The sequence below is a fragment of the Erpetoichthys calabaricus genome, chromosome 4, assembly GCF_900747795.2.
Source record: "Erpetoichthys calabaricus chromosome 4, fErpCal1.3, whole genome shotgun sequence".
Classification (NCBI taxonomy): domain Eukaryota; kingdom Metazoa; phylum Chordata; class Cladistia; order Polypteriformes; family Polypteridae; genus Erpetoichthys; species Erpetoichthys calabaricus.
Window position 1 is genome coordinate 313,787,167 of NC_041397.2, and position 14,999 is coordinate 313,802,165.

Genomic DNA, 14,999 nt, shown 5'->3' on the forward strand with positions numbered 1-14,999 from the left:
GTGCCACAGATTTACGGTGCGCTGGATGGCACGCATGTGCCTATTCTTCCCCCGACGGAAGGCTACCGCGATTACATTAATCGCAAAGGGTGGCCATCTATTGTTCTCCAGGCCCTTGTTGATGACAGGTGCATGATACGAGACATTTGCGTTGGCACTCCTGGAAGTGCCCATGATGCAGCTGTGTTTGCAGCATCAGATCTGTACAGGTGTGCCTACCTTTCAACATCCCTTCTCAGTGCGATAACAACTGAATTAACCTGCTTCCCTTAAGGTTTTTAATTAAAACTTAAATTTGAATTAATACAAAATAACAACGTTTAATCAAAAAAAAAAACTCTCTTCATCAGACCATGCGAGCCGCTCCGCCATTCTCGTTTTGATTGCACGTGATGAAAATGTGACACATTTATTTGCGTTAAAGCCCTTTTATCCGACAAAAACTGTTTCCAATGTAGTTTTTGCGACATCTGAAGTATCGATATGGAATTTATGCGCTAAAGTTAAACGGAAAAATATTATGTCGACATGTACAACATTTTATCGATAATTAGCATTTCCATCAGCTATATCGGTAAAAAAATTGAAGCGCTAAATATTTTTTCGCAAAAACTCCTTGGATGGAAACCTGGCTATTGTGCGGAAATATGAGAGTGCTGTCCGTGTGACCGATCTCGCCAATATGTACAGCATGTCGAAATCCACCATCTCGACAATTTTACAAAGAACAGATTTGTATAAGGAGGCTCCTTCCAAACAATAACCACCTTCCATTTCATTCTCCTCCTCCTCCCTTCCTGCAAGCCAAAGATGTCAAATTAAATGGTGAGTACAGTATGAAATTGTTGTTTCTGGTAGGCTAGGCACTTTTTATAACTTTTTGGTTAGCACATTAGAAAAATTATTGGTGTTTTGGTAAATTATGCACATTATACAACCCTTTTTTATAATGAAAAGGTTAAGTAAGTGTTGCAGTGGGAAGTTCGGATCGCATTATAGGTATTTTCATTATTTCTTATGGGAAAAATAGTCTTGAGTTACAACCAGCTTGAGTTACAACCAACTTGAGTTACAACCAGCCCTCGCGAACGAATTAAGTTAGTAAGTTAAGGGTCCACTGTAACGATTTAACCAAACCAAAATCACCCATCGCATGCTTTCCCATACATGTAATATTAAGAGTGGCCACTAGAGGAGGCAGTTTGGCTACGGAAAAATTAGCTCTCAAAGTCAGAAGAGTTTAATAATCTTCAAAGGTAGATGTTCCAGCAGCTCACAGCAGAGTTAAAACAAGTATATCTTGATTAAAGGACTAACATATAATAGAATATACAAAAACGAAACATAAATACCATAAAATACCAAAAATTAACATATTACCTAGCCACATATTTAAGGCAGTATCACGATATTATGATGTATGCAGTACCAGTGATTGCAGAGTCTGGCATCCCATAGATGAAATAATCCAAGAAAAGCTTCATGAATTAATGCACAGAGTTATACAGTCTGATAGCAGCAGGAAAGAAAAGACCAGAGGAAGTGTTTCCTTCATGCCGCTCATTGCACTCTTTTGACGCTGCATCACCTTATGGAGCAGACGGGAGGGGGTCATCATAATGTCTGACACCTCTTCCAGCATCCTCCTCTCTGCTATTACCTCCACAGTGTCCAGTTTCACTCAGAGGACTGATCTCCCATTTGCGAAGATCTTGTTCAGTCTGTTAGCATCCTTGGCCATAAAAACTTCTGCCCCAGCAAACCACAGCATAAAAGATGGCACTCGACCTTAAAGACTCTGCAGCAGGCCTCTCACACCAAATCACTTCAGCCTCCTCAAAGAACAGAGTTCTCTGTGGTCGTTCTTGAACAACATGTCCACCTTCTGCTCCCATCTTAGCTTATCGTTCAGGTAAACACCAGGCGATTGTAGGTTTTAACTACTTTGTTTTCCTCAACCTGGATGAAAACAGGAGCTAGAGAAGACTTCTTCCAAAAGTCCACCACAAGCCTCTTTGTTTCATTGCGGATTAGTTCAAGACTGTTATGATGACACCACCCCACAAAGCTACTCACCAGGCTTCTGTATTCTTCCTCCTTCTAATACCTAACACATCCAACCATAGTGCTGCCATCTTCCGAGAACTTTTGAAGGTAACACTGTCACGGAATCATACCTGAAATCCGAGGTGTAAAAAGTGAAAAGGAACAGAGCAAGGACAGTCTCCTGTGGAGCAACCATACTGCTCATCGCTCTCTCCGACACACAGTTCGCTAATCTCACATACGGAGGCCTGTCACAGAGTCTAAAATCCAGGAAACCAGGGCAATGTCAACCTGCGCTGCATACAACCTGTCCCTCAGTAAGAGCGGCTGGAGGGCTCCATTCAGCAGATGACCTGCACCATCTTCCACTCACATGCTGACAACATGCAAACTGTTGAGGGTCCAACCCTGTACCACCTGTATTTTAAAGTGACTAAGAACCAGCCTCTCCATTGAGTTCATCAGGTGTGAAGTTGGTGCCACAGGTCTATAAACATTCAGTTCTTTAGGATTATTGATTTTTTGCACCGGAACCTTCTGCAGTCTCGGGCTGAGATTGTATATGTGCTTCAAGACCCCACACTGCTAATCAGAACAGCCCCTTAATATTGTTGCACTGACTCCATCAGGACCCATTCTTTTCTTCATGCAATCTGCATAACTCTGTTCTCACCTCATCCTCTGTAAAATTAAACTGTGGATTTGAGGTGGAGCTGTGAGACATCGGGAGATGGTAGTCATCTGATAATTGTGAAGGACACAGAGAAAGGGGATTTTATTAAGCTTTCCTGGGAGATGTATTTATAAAACTATTAAAGGTGTTCAACTCAATTGACTTCCTCCAAGTTATTCATCCTGTTGACGACAGGGCAGTTTGTTCCTGCTCATCATCCTCATCCCATTCCATACATGTTTGTGTAACCTTTCCCCTCTGAAGACTACTCTCAATCTTCCTCCTGTAGTACATTTTATCCTCCTTAATTCTCAGCTTCATCTCCCACTCTACTCTCCTCATCTTGTTCAACAAGGCCTTTAGGACACCGTGATCATTCAAGCCTTTCATACTCTTAAGTCAATTTAAACTTTGTTTAATATTTAAAGTGATTTGTTTCAGGTGCTTTATTTTTGTGTTTTTCTTTATTCTTATTTCTTTTATAGTGCATTGTATGGTTTTCTCCACCTTCACTGCATAGCATTCCATTGTGTAAAATATGGCACAAACCCAAACCACAAACACAAAACTCAAACCACAAATTCAAACCCAAACTACACACACAATCACACAGCGGACCTGCACTTGTGAGGATATCAAGTGACTGGTGGAGGGTACAGGTCAATGGTCACCTTGCATTAGATCACAGAGTGATACACTGGTGTTAAATACAGTTGGATTATCTGCACTCAAAAACCCAAATGCTGCATAGAGCGGCTCAGTGAATTTGGTGTTGAATCTGTATAGGAGAGTCATTGCCCCTGAGATGCTATAAAATGACAGAGAGCCGGCATTGCAGTCCAGAAACACACCTACTCTGGGGCTGTAGGAGTCGTGGATTTCAGCTTCCACACCATCGTCATACACAAAGTATTTATAATCACGGCACTGCAAACACCAGGAGGTATTTTTGTTTCCACGGGCCAACTTCAGGAAGGGTCCACTCCTATCCAGTCCTTTATATGTGACCCCTATCATAATGTACTTCCCAACGCACTCCACTTCCCAGTAAAAGCGTTTCTTAGCCAGTGGCTCTCTGCACAGAACTTGAACGTTGTCAGATCTGTCTAGGTGTGTCCACCAACATGTCACCTTCTTGTTCCTTTCAGTCAGACGGAGGGCTCTGTGTGCCGTGTTGATGTCCAGTGTGAGAGGATAGAAGTCTGAAAAGAGACAAAAGAAAACGAGTTAGGATATCTGTGAGTGTGTAACAGGACAGCGGGCACAGACAATTAACAAGAACCAATCAGAGGCAGCGATAATGAGACTCAAATGTGTGCCGTCAATCCTAAAGAGTACATTTGATTCGATGGAATCTGTGGGAATTACAATTCTGGCATTACAATAAATGACTGAGGTCAGAGTTCTAATGGACAGTCCACACTGACCACTATCTTTATTAAGTGACACTTTTTATTGTCACAGAACAATTGTTTAGTTTAAAATCAATCCCCTGTCAAACGTCATCACCAAACTCATTTTTCCGTTCCTCACAATTTAGACTTTGCTAATAAAAGGCACCTAATAAACTCTCGGACTGTGAAAAATAAAATTCTCTGGTCTGATGAAATCAACATCAATCTGTTTATCCTCACTTCTAACTGACATCTGCAGGAAACCAGGCACTACTCATCACCGGCACAATACCAATCCAACAGTGAAGCTCGGCGGTGACACCATCATACTTGGAAGTGTCTTTCAGTGGTAGTAACTGGGAGACCAGTCAGCATTAAGGGAAAGCTGAACAGGACAAAAAACAGAAATACTCTTAATGAAATCTGCACAGAGAGCTCTGGATCCTCAGTCTGGGCCAAAGGTTTATCTTCTGACTCGACAATGACCCAGAGCACAAAGCAAAGACACCCAGGAGTGCTGTGCATGTTCTTGAAAGGCCAAGGCAGAGCCCAGTGTTGAACATCTCTGGTGGAACCTGAACATTGCTGTCCACTGGTGGTCTCCATTAGACCTGACACAGGTTGAAGGATCTGCAGGGAAGAATGGCAGAAAATCCACAAATCCAGGTGTGTAAATCTGTCACATGAGACCCGAGAAGACTCCAGAGGCCATCATCTCTCCCAAAGGGTCTTCAACTAAGTTTTATAGAGGGATAGATTTACTTTACTTTTGATTAATTTGTATTCAACACAAATCATGAGCACATAAAGAAATAAGTATTATATTTGATTAGACCTGAGTATGTTAAGGGTTAACCATGAAAGGCCTAGGCCTGTTTATTTTTGTGTATCTGGATAAGCTAGAAAGCACCAATACATTATAAGCTGAAGGTCAGGTGTGCACTGAAGGGTGAGGAGGGTCAATTTCTCTCATCCAGACAGGGAATATGAACTTGAGGTTGAAAATATTGGTGGCAACCATGAGACCAGGACTACTCGGGATTAGGCCCTGCGTGTGATGGATGGGAAAAATGCTACACCCAGTGAGCTGGGAGATATTGGTGGTACCAGTTGGAGGCAGGATAGCAGGGAATGGAATATGGGGAGTCAGATGACAGAGACAAATGTGTTAGGAGATAAGAACTGTAATAATAATAGGGTTTGTCCGTCACTGTCGCTCTTTTCATTTGATTTGAATCTGTGTATGCATCACGCAATAAAGCCTAACTCTGCTGCATTCCTCAGACTCTTTTTTATTTTTAATTAGTTTAAATTTTCTCAATTCCTGATTTTGCTTTGTCTGTCAAGGGTCTTGAGTGTTGCAAAATAAAGAAAAAAGTGAAGTGATAAGATTTAAACACAAGGCTGAAATGTCACAAAATGCGATAAAGACTTTTGGAAGACATCTTAAGTGGATATATCCAGATTTGATCTTCTTATAAACAGTATCTAAGGATAAAGGTGATAAGACATAACAAACATCAGGACACATTTACATTCTCTAGTCCATTGTGTACTTTAATTACACATAAATGCAAATTTCACATGTGGAAAAAGTAAGTCAACTTGTCCATTGACCACCATCTCCAACAGCTCAAATTAGAATAAGGTACAGATGAGAACATCACAGGAGAGGGCTTCGTCTGAACCGGTCTTCTTATTTAAACCTTCAGCATTTAGTGTGGTTTGCTCTTTCTTGTTGAAGTGTGTGTGATCACAAAGCTGAGATCAAAAGAGCTCTCTGAGATACCTACAAGTCTATGAAAGAATTTAAAGGGATCTCCAACCAAATGATGCTATGAAAGAAGTCTCTAAAAACACCAAACTGTTACCACGGGACCTCCAGGTAACACAGGCTACTCTTGATGTTAAAGTGCATGAGCCTATCATTAGGAAGAGACTGCACACATGAGATCTAAAAGAGAGGAGTGCCAAGAGGAAGACAGAAAGAACATCAGGGCAACGCTAACATTTGTCCATGAACACCTAGGCAAAGACCAGGAACTCTGGAACAGCGTGTTCTGGACAGAGGAGGCAAAGACAGATACATTTGTGCCACAAAACCAGAAGATCTTAACAACGACTATATAGTATGGTGGTGGAAATGTTATGACTGAAATGGCATATCTGTTTACTTTCATTGAATAAATAAATGCATAATTAAATTATCTTGTTTTATTTCAATAACCTCACCATTAACTCTGTACTGTATGCTATTTAAAGGACAATCAGTTTATATACAGTGCATCTGAAAAGTATTCACAGCACATCACTTTTTCCACCTTTTGTTATGTCACAGCCTTATTCCAAAATGGATTAAATTAATTTTTTTTCTCAGAATTCTACACACAACACCCCATAATGACAATGTGAAAAAAGTTTTGAGGTTTTTGCAAATTTATTAAAAATAAAAAAACTGAGAAATCCCATGTCCATAAGTATTCACAGCCTTTGCTCAATACTTTGTCGATGCCCCTTTGCCAGCAATTCCAGCCTCAAGTCTTGTTGAATATGATGCCACAAGCTTGGCACACCTATCCTTGGCCAGTTTCACCCATTCCTCTTTGCAGCACCTCTCAAGCTCCATCAGGTTGGATGGGAAGCGTCGGTGCACAGCCATTTTAAGATCTCTCCAGAGATGTTCAATTGGATTCAAGTCTGGGCCACTCAAGGACATTCACAGAGTTGTCCTGAAGCCACTCCTTTGATATCTTGGCTGTGTGCTTAGGGTCGTTGTCCTGCTGAAAGATGAACCGTCACCCCTGTCTGAGGTCAAGAGCGCTCTGGAGCAGGTTTTCATCCAGGATGTCTCTGTACATTGCTGCAGTCATCTTTCCCTTTATCCTGACTAGTCTCCCAGTTCCTGCCACTGAAAAACATCCCCACAGCATGATGCTGCCACCACCATGCTTCACCGTAGGGATGGTATTGGCCTGGTGATGGGTGGTGCCTGGTTTCCTCCAAAAGTCAGTGACGCCTGGCATTCACACCAAAGAGTTCAATCTTTGTCTCATCAGACCACAGAATTTTCTTTCTCATGGTCTGAGAGTCCTTCAGGTGCCTTTTGGCAAACTCCAGGCGGGCTGCCATGTGCCTTTTACTAAGGAGTGACTTCCGTCTGGCCACTCTACCATACAGGCCTGATTGGTGGATTGCTGCAGAGATGGTTGTCCTTCTGGAAGGTTCTCCTCTCTCCACAGAGGTCCTTTGGAGCTCTGACAGAGTGACCATCGGGTTCTTGGTCACCTCCCTGACTAAGGCCCTTCTCCCCCGATCGCTCAGTTTAGATGGCTGGCCATCTAAGAGTCCTGGTGGTTTCGAACTTCTTCCACTTACGGATAATGGAGGCCACTGTGCTCATTGGGACCTGAAAAGCAGCAGAAATCTTTCTGTAACCTTCCCCAGATTTGTGCCTCGAGACAATCCTCTCTCTGAGGTCTACAGACAATTCCTTTGACTTCATGCTTGGTTTGTGCTCTGACATGAACTGTCAACTGTGGGACCTTCTATAGACAGGTGTGTGCCTTTCCAAATCATGTCCAGTCAACTGAATTTACCACAGGTGGACTCCAATGAAGCTGCAGAAACATCTCAAGGATGATCAGGGGAAACAGGATGCACCTGAGCTCAATTTCGAGCTTCATGGCAAAGGCTGTGAATACTTATGTACATGTGCTTTCTCAATTTTTTTATTTTTAATAAATTTGCAAAAAAATCAAATAAACTTTTTTCACGATGTCATTATGGGGTGTTGTGTGTAGAATTCTGAGGAAAAAAATGAATTTAATCCGTTTTGGAATAAGGCTGTAACATAGCAAAATGTGGAAAAAGTGATGTGCTGTGAATACTTTCTGGCTGCACTGTATGTTCACATATATTAAATCAATATTTTTCACATGACTGTATATATTAATGGCAGTTTATATTGTATTTATTTTTGTACGTGAAGAACATTGGGCTTCATTAATTTCATGCAGTGTTCTGTATATATAAATCGTCAATATTATAAGGGAACAACTGAAATAGAAAAGCAACAGAAAGCAGAGAGTGAAAAACAAAGAAAAAACAGCAGGAAGTGAAAAGAAAAGTACAAAAAAAGAACAAAGATATATGGAGGTAGGATTTGTGTGAGAGGAGGACCTGGCGTAGTTGGCAGGATTTTATTTTATGGTGTATTGTTAGTTTACTTGACACTTAACAGAGTCAAAAGCAACTGACGGCCTTGATGATTCACTTCCTGAGCCTCTCTATCCCATAATGCACTGGTCTTAGAACCTCCAATCTTTCAGCTCATAAGTCACACAGCACCATCACAGCATTTTCCGGCTGGTTAAACTTTGATATTATAAGCCTGCCTTATGATATTAAAAGAAAAATGACTTCTACAAAGATGATCCATTCAGTCAAAGCATACAGTATACTCACATTTTAAAAAGATTTGTCTTCTCCGAGATTTAAGGAGGTGAAAAGCTGAAGATTCATAAACTGGACAAAAAAAGAAAAGAGAATGGCGTAAACCAGGGGTGTCAAACTCCAGGCCTGGAGGGCCGCAGTGGCTGCAGGTTTTCATTCTAACCATCTTCTTCATTAGTGACCAATTTTCACTGCTAATTAACTGCTTTTGCCTTTATTTTAATAGCTTCAGTCCTCTGAATTGATTTGTTTCTTCATGAAATGACAGCCAAACAGAAATGAGATGTGAAACGAGGCAACAGATGAGCAGCTAAACTGGGATTTCAAACTCCAATCTATTAATGAGAAGCTGATTCTTGCTGTTAATTAAGTCCGTTATTTAATTCTGTGGCCTGTTGCTGCTCTCATTCTGCCACAGCAGACATTTCCAAAAATGTTGACTTTCTATTCGTCAGAATGTTTTGGTTACCTAAGAGATCAACCTTACCAAGAACTTCACTTCTCTTTATTTTCAGATATTGTGTGACGGGCACAGGAGAGCTGGTGATGTGGTGACTCGTTTTGTGTCTCATTATTGTTTGGCTGCTAAATAAAAAGACAACTAAGGGACCTGAGTCAAGTTAATTAAAACTAAAGCAAAAAGAAGTTAATCAATACAGTTAAAATAAGACCCAAAATAACAAGCAGCTAAAGCACAGAACATCGCAGTGCATTGCTAGGACAGAATCAGCACACAGATATATAAATACACAGTGCCCTCCATAAACTTTAGGTCAAAGACACTTTTTTTCTTGATTTACTCCCCTGCTGCACAGTTTAAAATTACAAACCAAATAATTCAGATGTGATTAAAGTGCACATTTAAGGGTTTTATCCACACATTTCAGTCACACCATGTGGAAATTACACTTTTTCTACGCGGTCCTCACATTTCTGGGCACCACAGGTGTTTGTGCTTCTTCAATTGTGTTTCATGGGTTCACAAGATACCTCGGCTTGCTTCTACCCTTTGGAGTCTGTAGTTGCCATTCTTCAACATGAGCACAAGAGCTGTGTCAATGAAAGTCAAAAGGAGCCGTTATTACGCTGACAAACAAGAATCAAACCATTGGAGACATCAGTGAAACCTTAGGATGACCTAAACCAACTGTCTGGAATATCACTAAGAAGAAAGAACACACCAGTGAGCTTGGTAACCACAAAGGCGCTGGTAGGCCAAGGAAGACCTCCACTGCTGGTGACAAAACAATCCTCACTATGGTGAAGAAAAGCCCCAAATGCATGTGTGACAGATCACAGTCTTCAGAAGGCCAATGTGGATGTGTCAGAGATGACCATCTGAAGACAACTTCATGAACAGAAATACAGAGACCACAATGCAAAATGCAAACCACACGTTAACCAAAAAATAAGGATAAAAAAGGACTTCAGGGTAGATGAGACAAAGCTGAACCCGCATAAGAGTGATGGCAAGAGCAAAGTGTGGAGACCAAAAGAAACTGCCCGAGATCCAAAGCAGACCACCTTATGTGTTAAACATGGTGCCGGCAGTGTTATGGCTTGGGCATGTATGGCTGCCACAGGTCCTGGCACACTTTTCTTCATTAATGATGGAAGTGTTGACACCCATGGCACAATGAATTCTGAGGTGTACAGAACCATCTGATTTGCTCAAGTTTCAGTAAAGGCATCCAAACTAATTGGACAGTTCTTGATCTTACAAGAAGATACTAAACTCAAACATACTGCTGAGGAAACACAGGAGTTTATCAAAGCTAAAAAATAGGAATCTCTTAAAAGGCCTAAGCCAGTCACCCAATTTTAATCCAATTGAGCTGAAGGAAAAACTTAAAGGGACAAGCAAACCGAAACAAGCAGAAGTTCAAGAGGACTGCATTAGAAGCTTGGCAGAGTGTCACCAGAAGAGATCCTCATCACCTCGTGATGTCTATGAATGGCAGACTTCAAGCAGTCATTACATGTGAGGGATATGCAACAAAGAACTAAATATGACGGCTTTAATAGACCTGCCATTGCTGTCTTCCTAACATTATGGTTCCCTGAAATGGGGTTGGGACAGCATAGAAATAGTGAAGTTCATGTTTTCGGGGGCCGTAGAAAATTTCTGAGGGGGAGGGGATGGTTGGGCAGTGGTCAAGTATTTCTGAGTGATACTAAGTGCCCAAAATTAAATTTTGAAACACACACTTACTCGAGCACTCATTCGACGGTGCAAGTGAGTATTGATCTGGAACTGACATGGACTCCGGCGATGATATTTTTTTCCATCCCATCCATCCTTTCAGTTCTTTGTTAGTTAGATAGATAGATAGATAGCCTGATAACTAACTATCTATCTATCTATCTATCTATCTATCTATCTATCTATCTATCTATCTATCTATCTATCTATCTATCTATCTATCTATCTATCTATCTATCTATCTATCTATCTATCTATCTATCTATCTATGATACTTTAATGTCATCTGTGCACCACTGATAATTGAGAAGATGTTGTAAGTTTGCTTATTCTCTTATTTTGCCAGAGATTAGTTGCACCATGAGTGTTGTACGAGTATAGTTGAATGTTTTGAGAGGTGTTTGTCTCTAATAGAAGTGTGTATAAGTATATATAGTTCTTTAAGTGACTAATTCAAATCTCTGTGATGTCGCATTCATACATTCATAATGCCATCTGTCTTAATATCTTTTTATTCGAACAATCAACCAGTTTAATAAAACATAATGAGACAGACATAAGGCAGCAGCTGGAGACGAAAACATCTCAAAGGTTTTATCATTCCCAATGAGCCAAGAAGTGTCAAGTGTCTGGTACTACTAAGACCCTCCGTGGATTCGGCTGTCCGTCCAAAGGAGATAGAAGAACAAGGGGAAACTGGTAAGAGAGGCTACCATGAAGGCCAAGGGCCACTTTGAAGGATTTACAGGATTTGATGGCAAAGAGTGGTCATTGTGTGCATGTGACAACAATGTCACTCCACTTATTGTGGCTTTTTCGGGAGGGTCTCAAGGTAAAAGCCACTTCTCAAGACAGGCCACATTAAGGCTCATCTGAGCTTCGCCAGAATGCACCTTGAAGATTCTGATGCCACGTGGAAAAAGGTCTTATGGTCAGATGAGACCAAAATGAAGCTATATGGCCTCGATACCAAACGGTACACCAATGCAGCTCACCATCCACAACACACCATACCTACAGTAAAGTATGGAGGTGGCAGCAATCTGTTATGGGGCTGTTTCTCTGCCGCAGGGCCTGGGGCTCTTGTTAGGGTAGAAGGAAAAATGGATGGAGTAAAATACCATCAAATTCTGGAGGAAAACCAACTACCTTCTGCCGGAAAGTTAAAGATGGGCAGAATGTTCACCTTTCAACAAGACAACAAAAAGTTGCTTAAAGTGTTTGTTTCTAATTCAACCATTAATTAAAGACAAAAGTGTTGAGAATGACTGCTGAAATGCACACAAATCCCCTTAAATGAAAGTCTACAATATGCACTTTACAACGGACTAACTTTAAACTGTGGAGCTGAAGGGCAAATCAAGGAACAATGTGTCTTTGTCCCAAACATTAAGCTGGAGACTGTATAGAATAAAACATCATTGATATCAAAGGATGCTAAATAAATGTTAAAGAGCAGGCCAGGCCTTCTTCTTGCTTTTCACCACTGAATGTCCACTTATTGTTACTTTCTAAAATATACGATAAGAGGACACTGAGTGGCCTTTCATGACAACATGACCAGACACTGTACCTGATGCCGTCAGTTTCACAATGTCACACTGGCTGATTTTCTCCAGATTCAATTTAAGACATGATATCTTCTGTGTCAGGTCCTTCCAAGACAAACCAGTAGTAATAGGGGAGCTGATTGAGTTTTTATCATCAGGATGGACCCTCTGAGAATTGAAAGACTGCATCAGAAGAGAAGATGGGATGAGATTTCAGAGAGGAGCATCAAAAAGAAACATTTGTTAGAAGACCTTTAATGCATCAGTGTATAACACGTCGCCCTTTCCTAGAGGATATGGCTGTAGCTCACTACACTTTGAATGTGGTATTTGATTCAGATCACAAGTCAACCTCCATCTGACTTTGGACCTCTTTCAGTGATACTGACAGATTAACTATCATCAATAAGTTAATAAAAAGAAAAAAGACCTAGTGAAACTGACAAAGCGGAGAACAAAATGCAATAAAAGCTACATACAAGTCACAAAAATAAACAACAATCGTATCCGTCACCTCACTCCACAACACATCCAGTATACAAATAACATGAGGAAAAATGTTAGACAGTAGACAACACACAATGTCCACAAAGTTATGTCATATTTAGCGTGAAGTGGTGGTCTTTTTCCCCAGAAGCCCGATGTGCTATCCTAGCGTTTAAATAGTGTATACCGCTCACTCAGTCTCAATCATCCTGTTTGTTTCTTGCTCTACCTTGTCAGGTCAGAAATTGTCTAACAGAATATTAGATGGTCTTAGATAGTTCACATCTGTTAAATCCATGGTAAACTTTGGATTTAATTTTGCTCCTTCCTTCTTTCCTTTTTGAGCTCCGTATAGAATTGTAGGTGGGTGACAACCTCCTAGAAATCGTCACAACTGATCACACTGCACAAAGACCCTCACTATTACTATTGCAGTCTGCCCACAACACCTGTCTTATTCCCTTCAGTTTTTCATACATGCCCCGGGTGGAGACATGGTTCACGTTTAGGATGACACAACAGAGAGAGAGACAGAAGACAAATCAGTAAAATACATCGTGTGGCAGTGCCACATGTGCGATAGACAGTCAACCTGCATTTTAATGGGAAGACCACCTCTCATTCATTTATTGATTACTAAAAACAGCGTAATTCAGTGCAGTGGGACATAAGATATCACCGACATGACTTTCAATAACATATTCAAGCAGGACTCCATGAGAACAAAGTCATTATACTATAGATAAGGGGACTGAGGAAAACGTGGGCAAAAGGGCACAGATCTGACTTGACCCCAAGGGCAAGGCACTGGGCATTTCAGAGTTCTGAGATGAAATTAATTCATTTAAATGTTAGCAATTCTTACATGTAGCAAGAACGCCCTTCATTTTAATTACACAGTGCACTAGAAATTGTAACCTGTGATGAAGACTTGTGCGACTTTGTGTGCTCCTCTCCATCTAGACAGAGTAGAGAAGGCTACCGAGAAGCCCAGTTATATAGCGCCCACGATATGTGAAGTACAGGGTGAGGCCTAAAGATCTTCCATATTTCAAGGGAGAACTGTGCGTGCTGTAGTGGGGTAGAGAGGTGGGTTAGGTCTCATGTGGTAGGATAGGCTCAACCGTTTTTCAGTACCCATCATGAGTTGGAACGGTGAACATCAGGGCTTTGTTGTTCAAGCGTATTATGAGAACACTCGATCTGTGATAGCGACACAGAGAGCATTCCATGCACACTTCACGCTCTGCTGAATTGCATCTGTACCAGATCGGAAAACGATTTTGCTATGGATTTCTAACCTTCAGGCAACTGGGACCACACTGAAAAGAAAATCACCTGGAAGACTTAGAACAGGACACGTGTGGATTCAACAGGACAGGGCCACAGCTCACGCAGCATGATTATTGCTCAGATTGTTGAGGGAAACGTTCTCTGGGAATTTGATCTCTTTAAGGGGAGACATGGGGTGGCCAGCAAGGTCACCAAATTTAAGCCCATGTGACTTTTTCCTTTGGGGATACCTAAAGGAAAAGATTTTCAAACACCGTACTCGATCTCTTGAGGATTTGAGGGAAAGGATCAGACAGAAAATCAGAGCCATTCCAACCTGACATGACAAGGAGAGTGATGGAGAACATCCGGGAACGTCTTCAGCAATGTATCGTCAATGATACCCACCGTTTGTCTGATATGATTTTTAAAACCCTTTAAAACAAAACTTTTTCTTATGTATTTTTCAGAAATATACACATTTTTTTAGATGGCTTTGTTCATTTTTTATACCCCTTCAAATTGTGGGAGATCTTTATGTCCCACCCTGTATAAATTAACTTCCATAACCAGTAAAACACATTTGAGAGTCCACATCAGGAATATTGTGTGCAGCGTATGTTTCCACACTTTAGAAATGACCCAACAGCACAAGAGAAAGTCAAGTGAAGAGAGCCGACAATGGGGCTTGAAGGATTTCAACGTGATGAGTTTAAGGATAGAGACATTAGGAGGTGACCTGACCGAGGTGTTTAAAAATGTAAACGGAGTATATATGACATCTTATGTCAGCAGGAATCTTTATAGTTAAGAGTAAATTTCATTCAAATTTAGTTCCTCGCAACAACAGGTGTAGATACATGGAAAAAGTGCAGAAGGAAGCAGAAACTCAGATTTCACATTGTCACATTTTGACGATATTA

General features: G+C 41.0%; 1 protein-coding gene across 1 annotated transcript in view; it reads right to left on the minus strand.

Annotated features, from left to right (window-relative positions):
- Positions 1-3,005: 3,005 nt before the first annotated feature.
- Positions 3,006-14,999, minus strand: part of LOC114669695 (tripartite motif-containing protein 16-like) — a 53,593-nt gene continuing 41,599 nt past the window's right edge. The window contains exons 6-8 of the mRNA XM_028825874.2: positions 12,342-12,501; positions 8,578-8,637; positions 3,006-3,921 (exon numbers count right to left, since the gene is read on the minus strand). Of these exons, the coding sequence (XP_028681707.1) occupies positions 3,380-3,921; positions 8,578-8,637; positions 12,342-12,501 (762 nt within the window). The 3' untranslated portion in view covers positions 3,006-3,379. The remainder of the gene's footprint in view (positions 3,922-8,577; positions 8,638-12,341; positions 12,502-14,999) is intronic.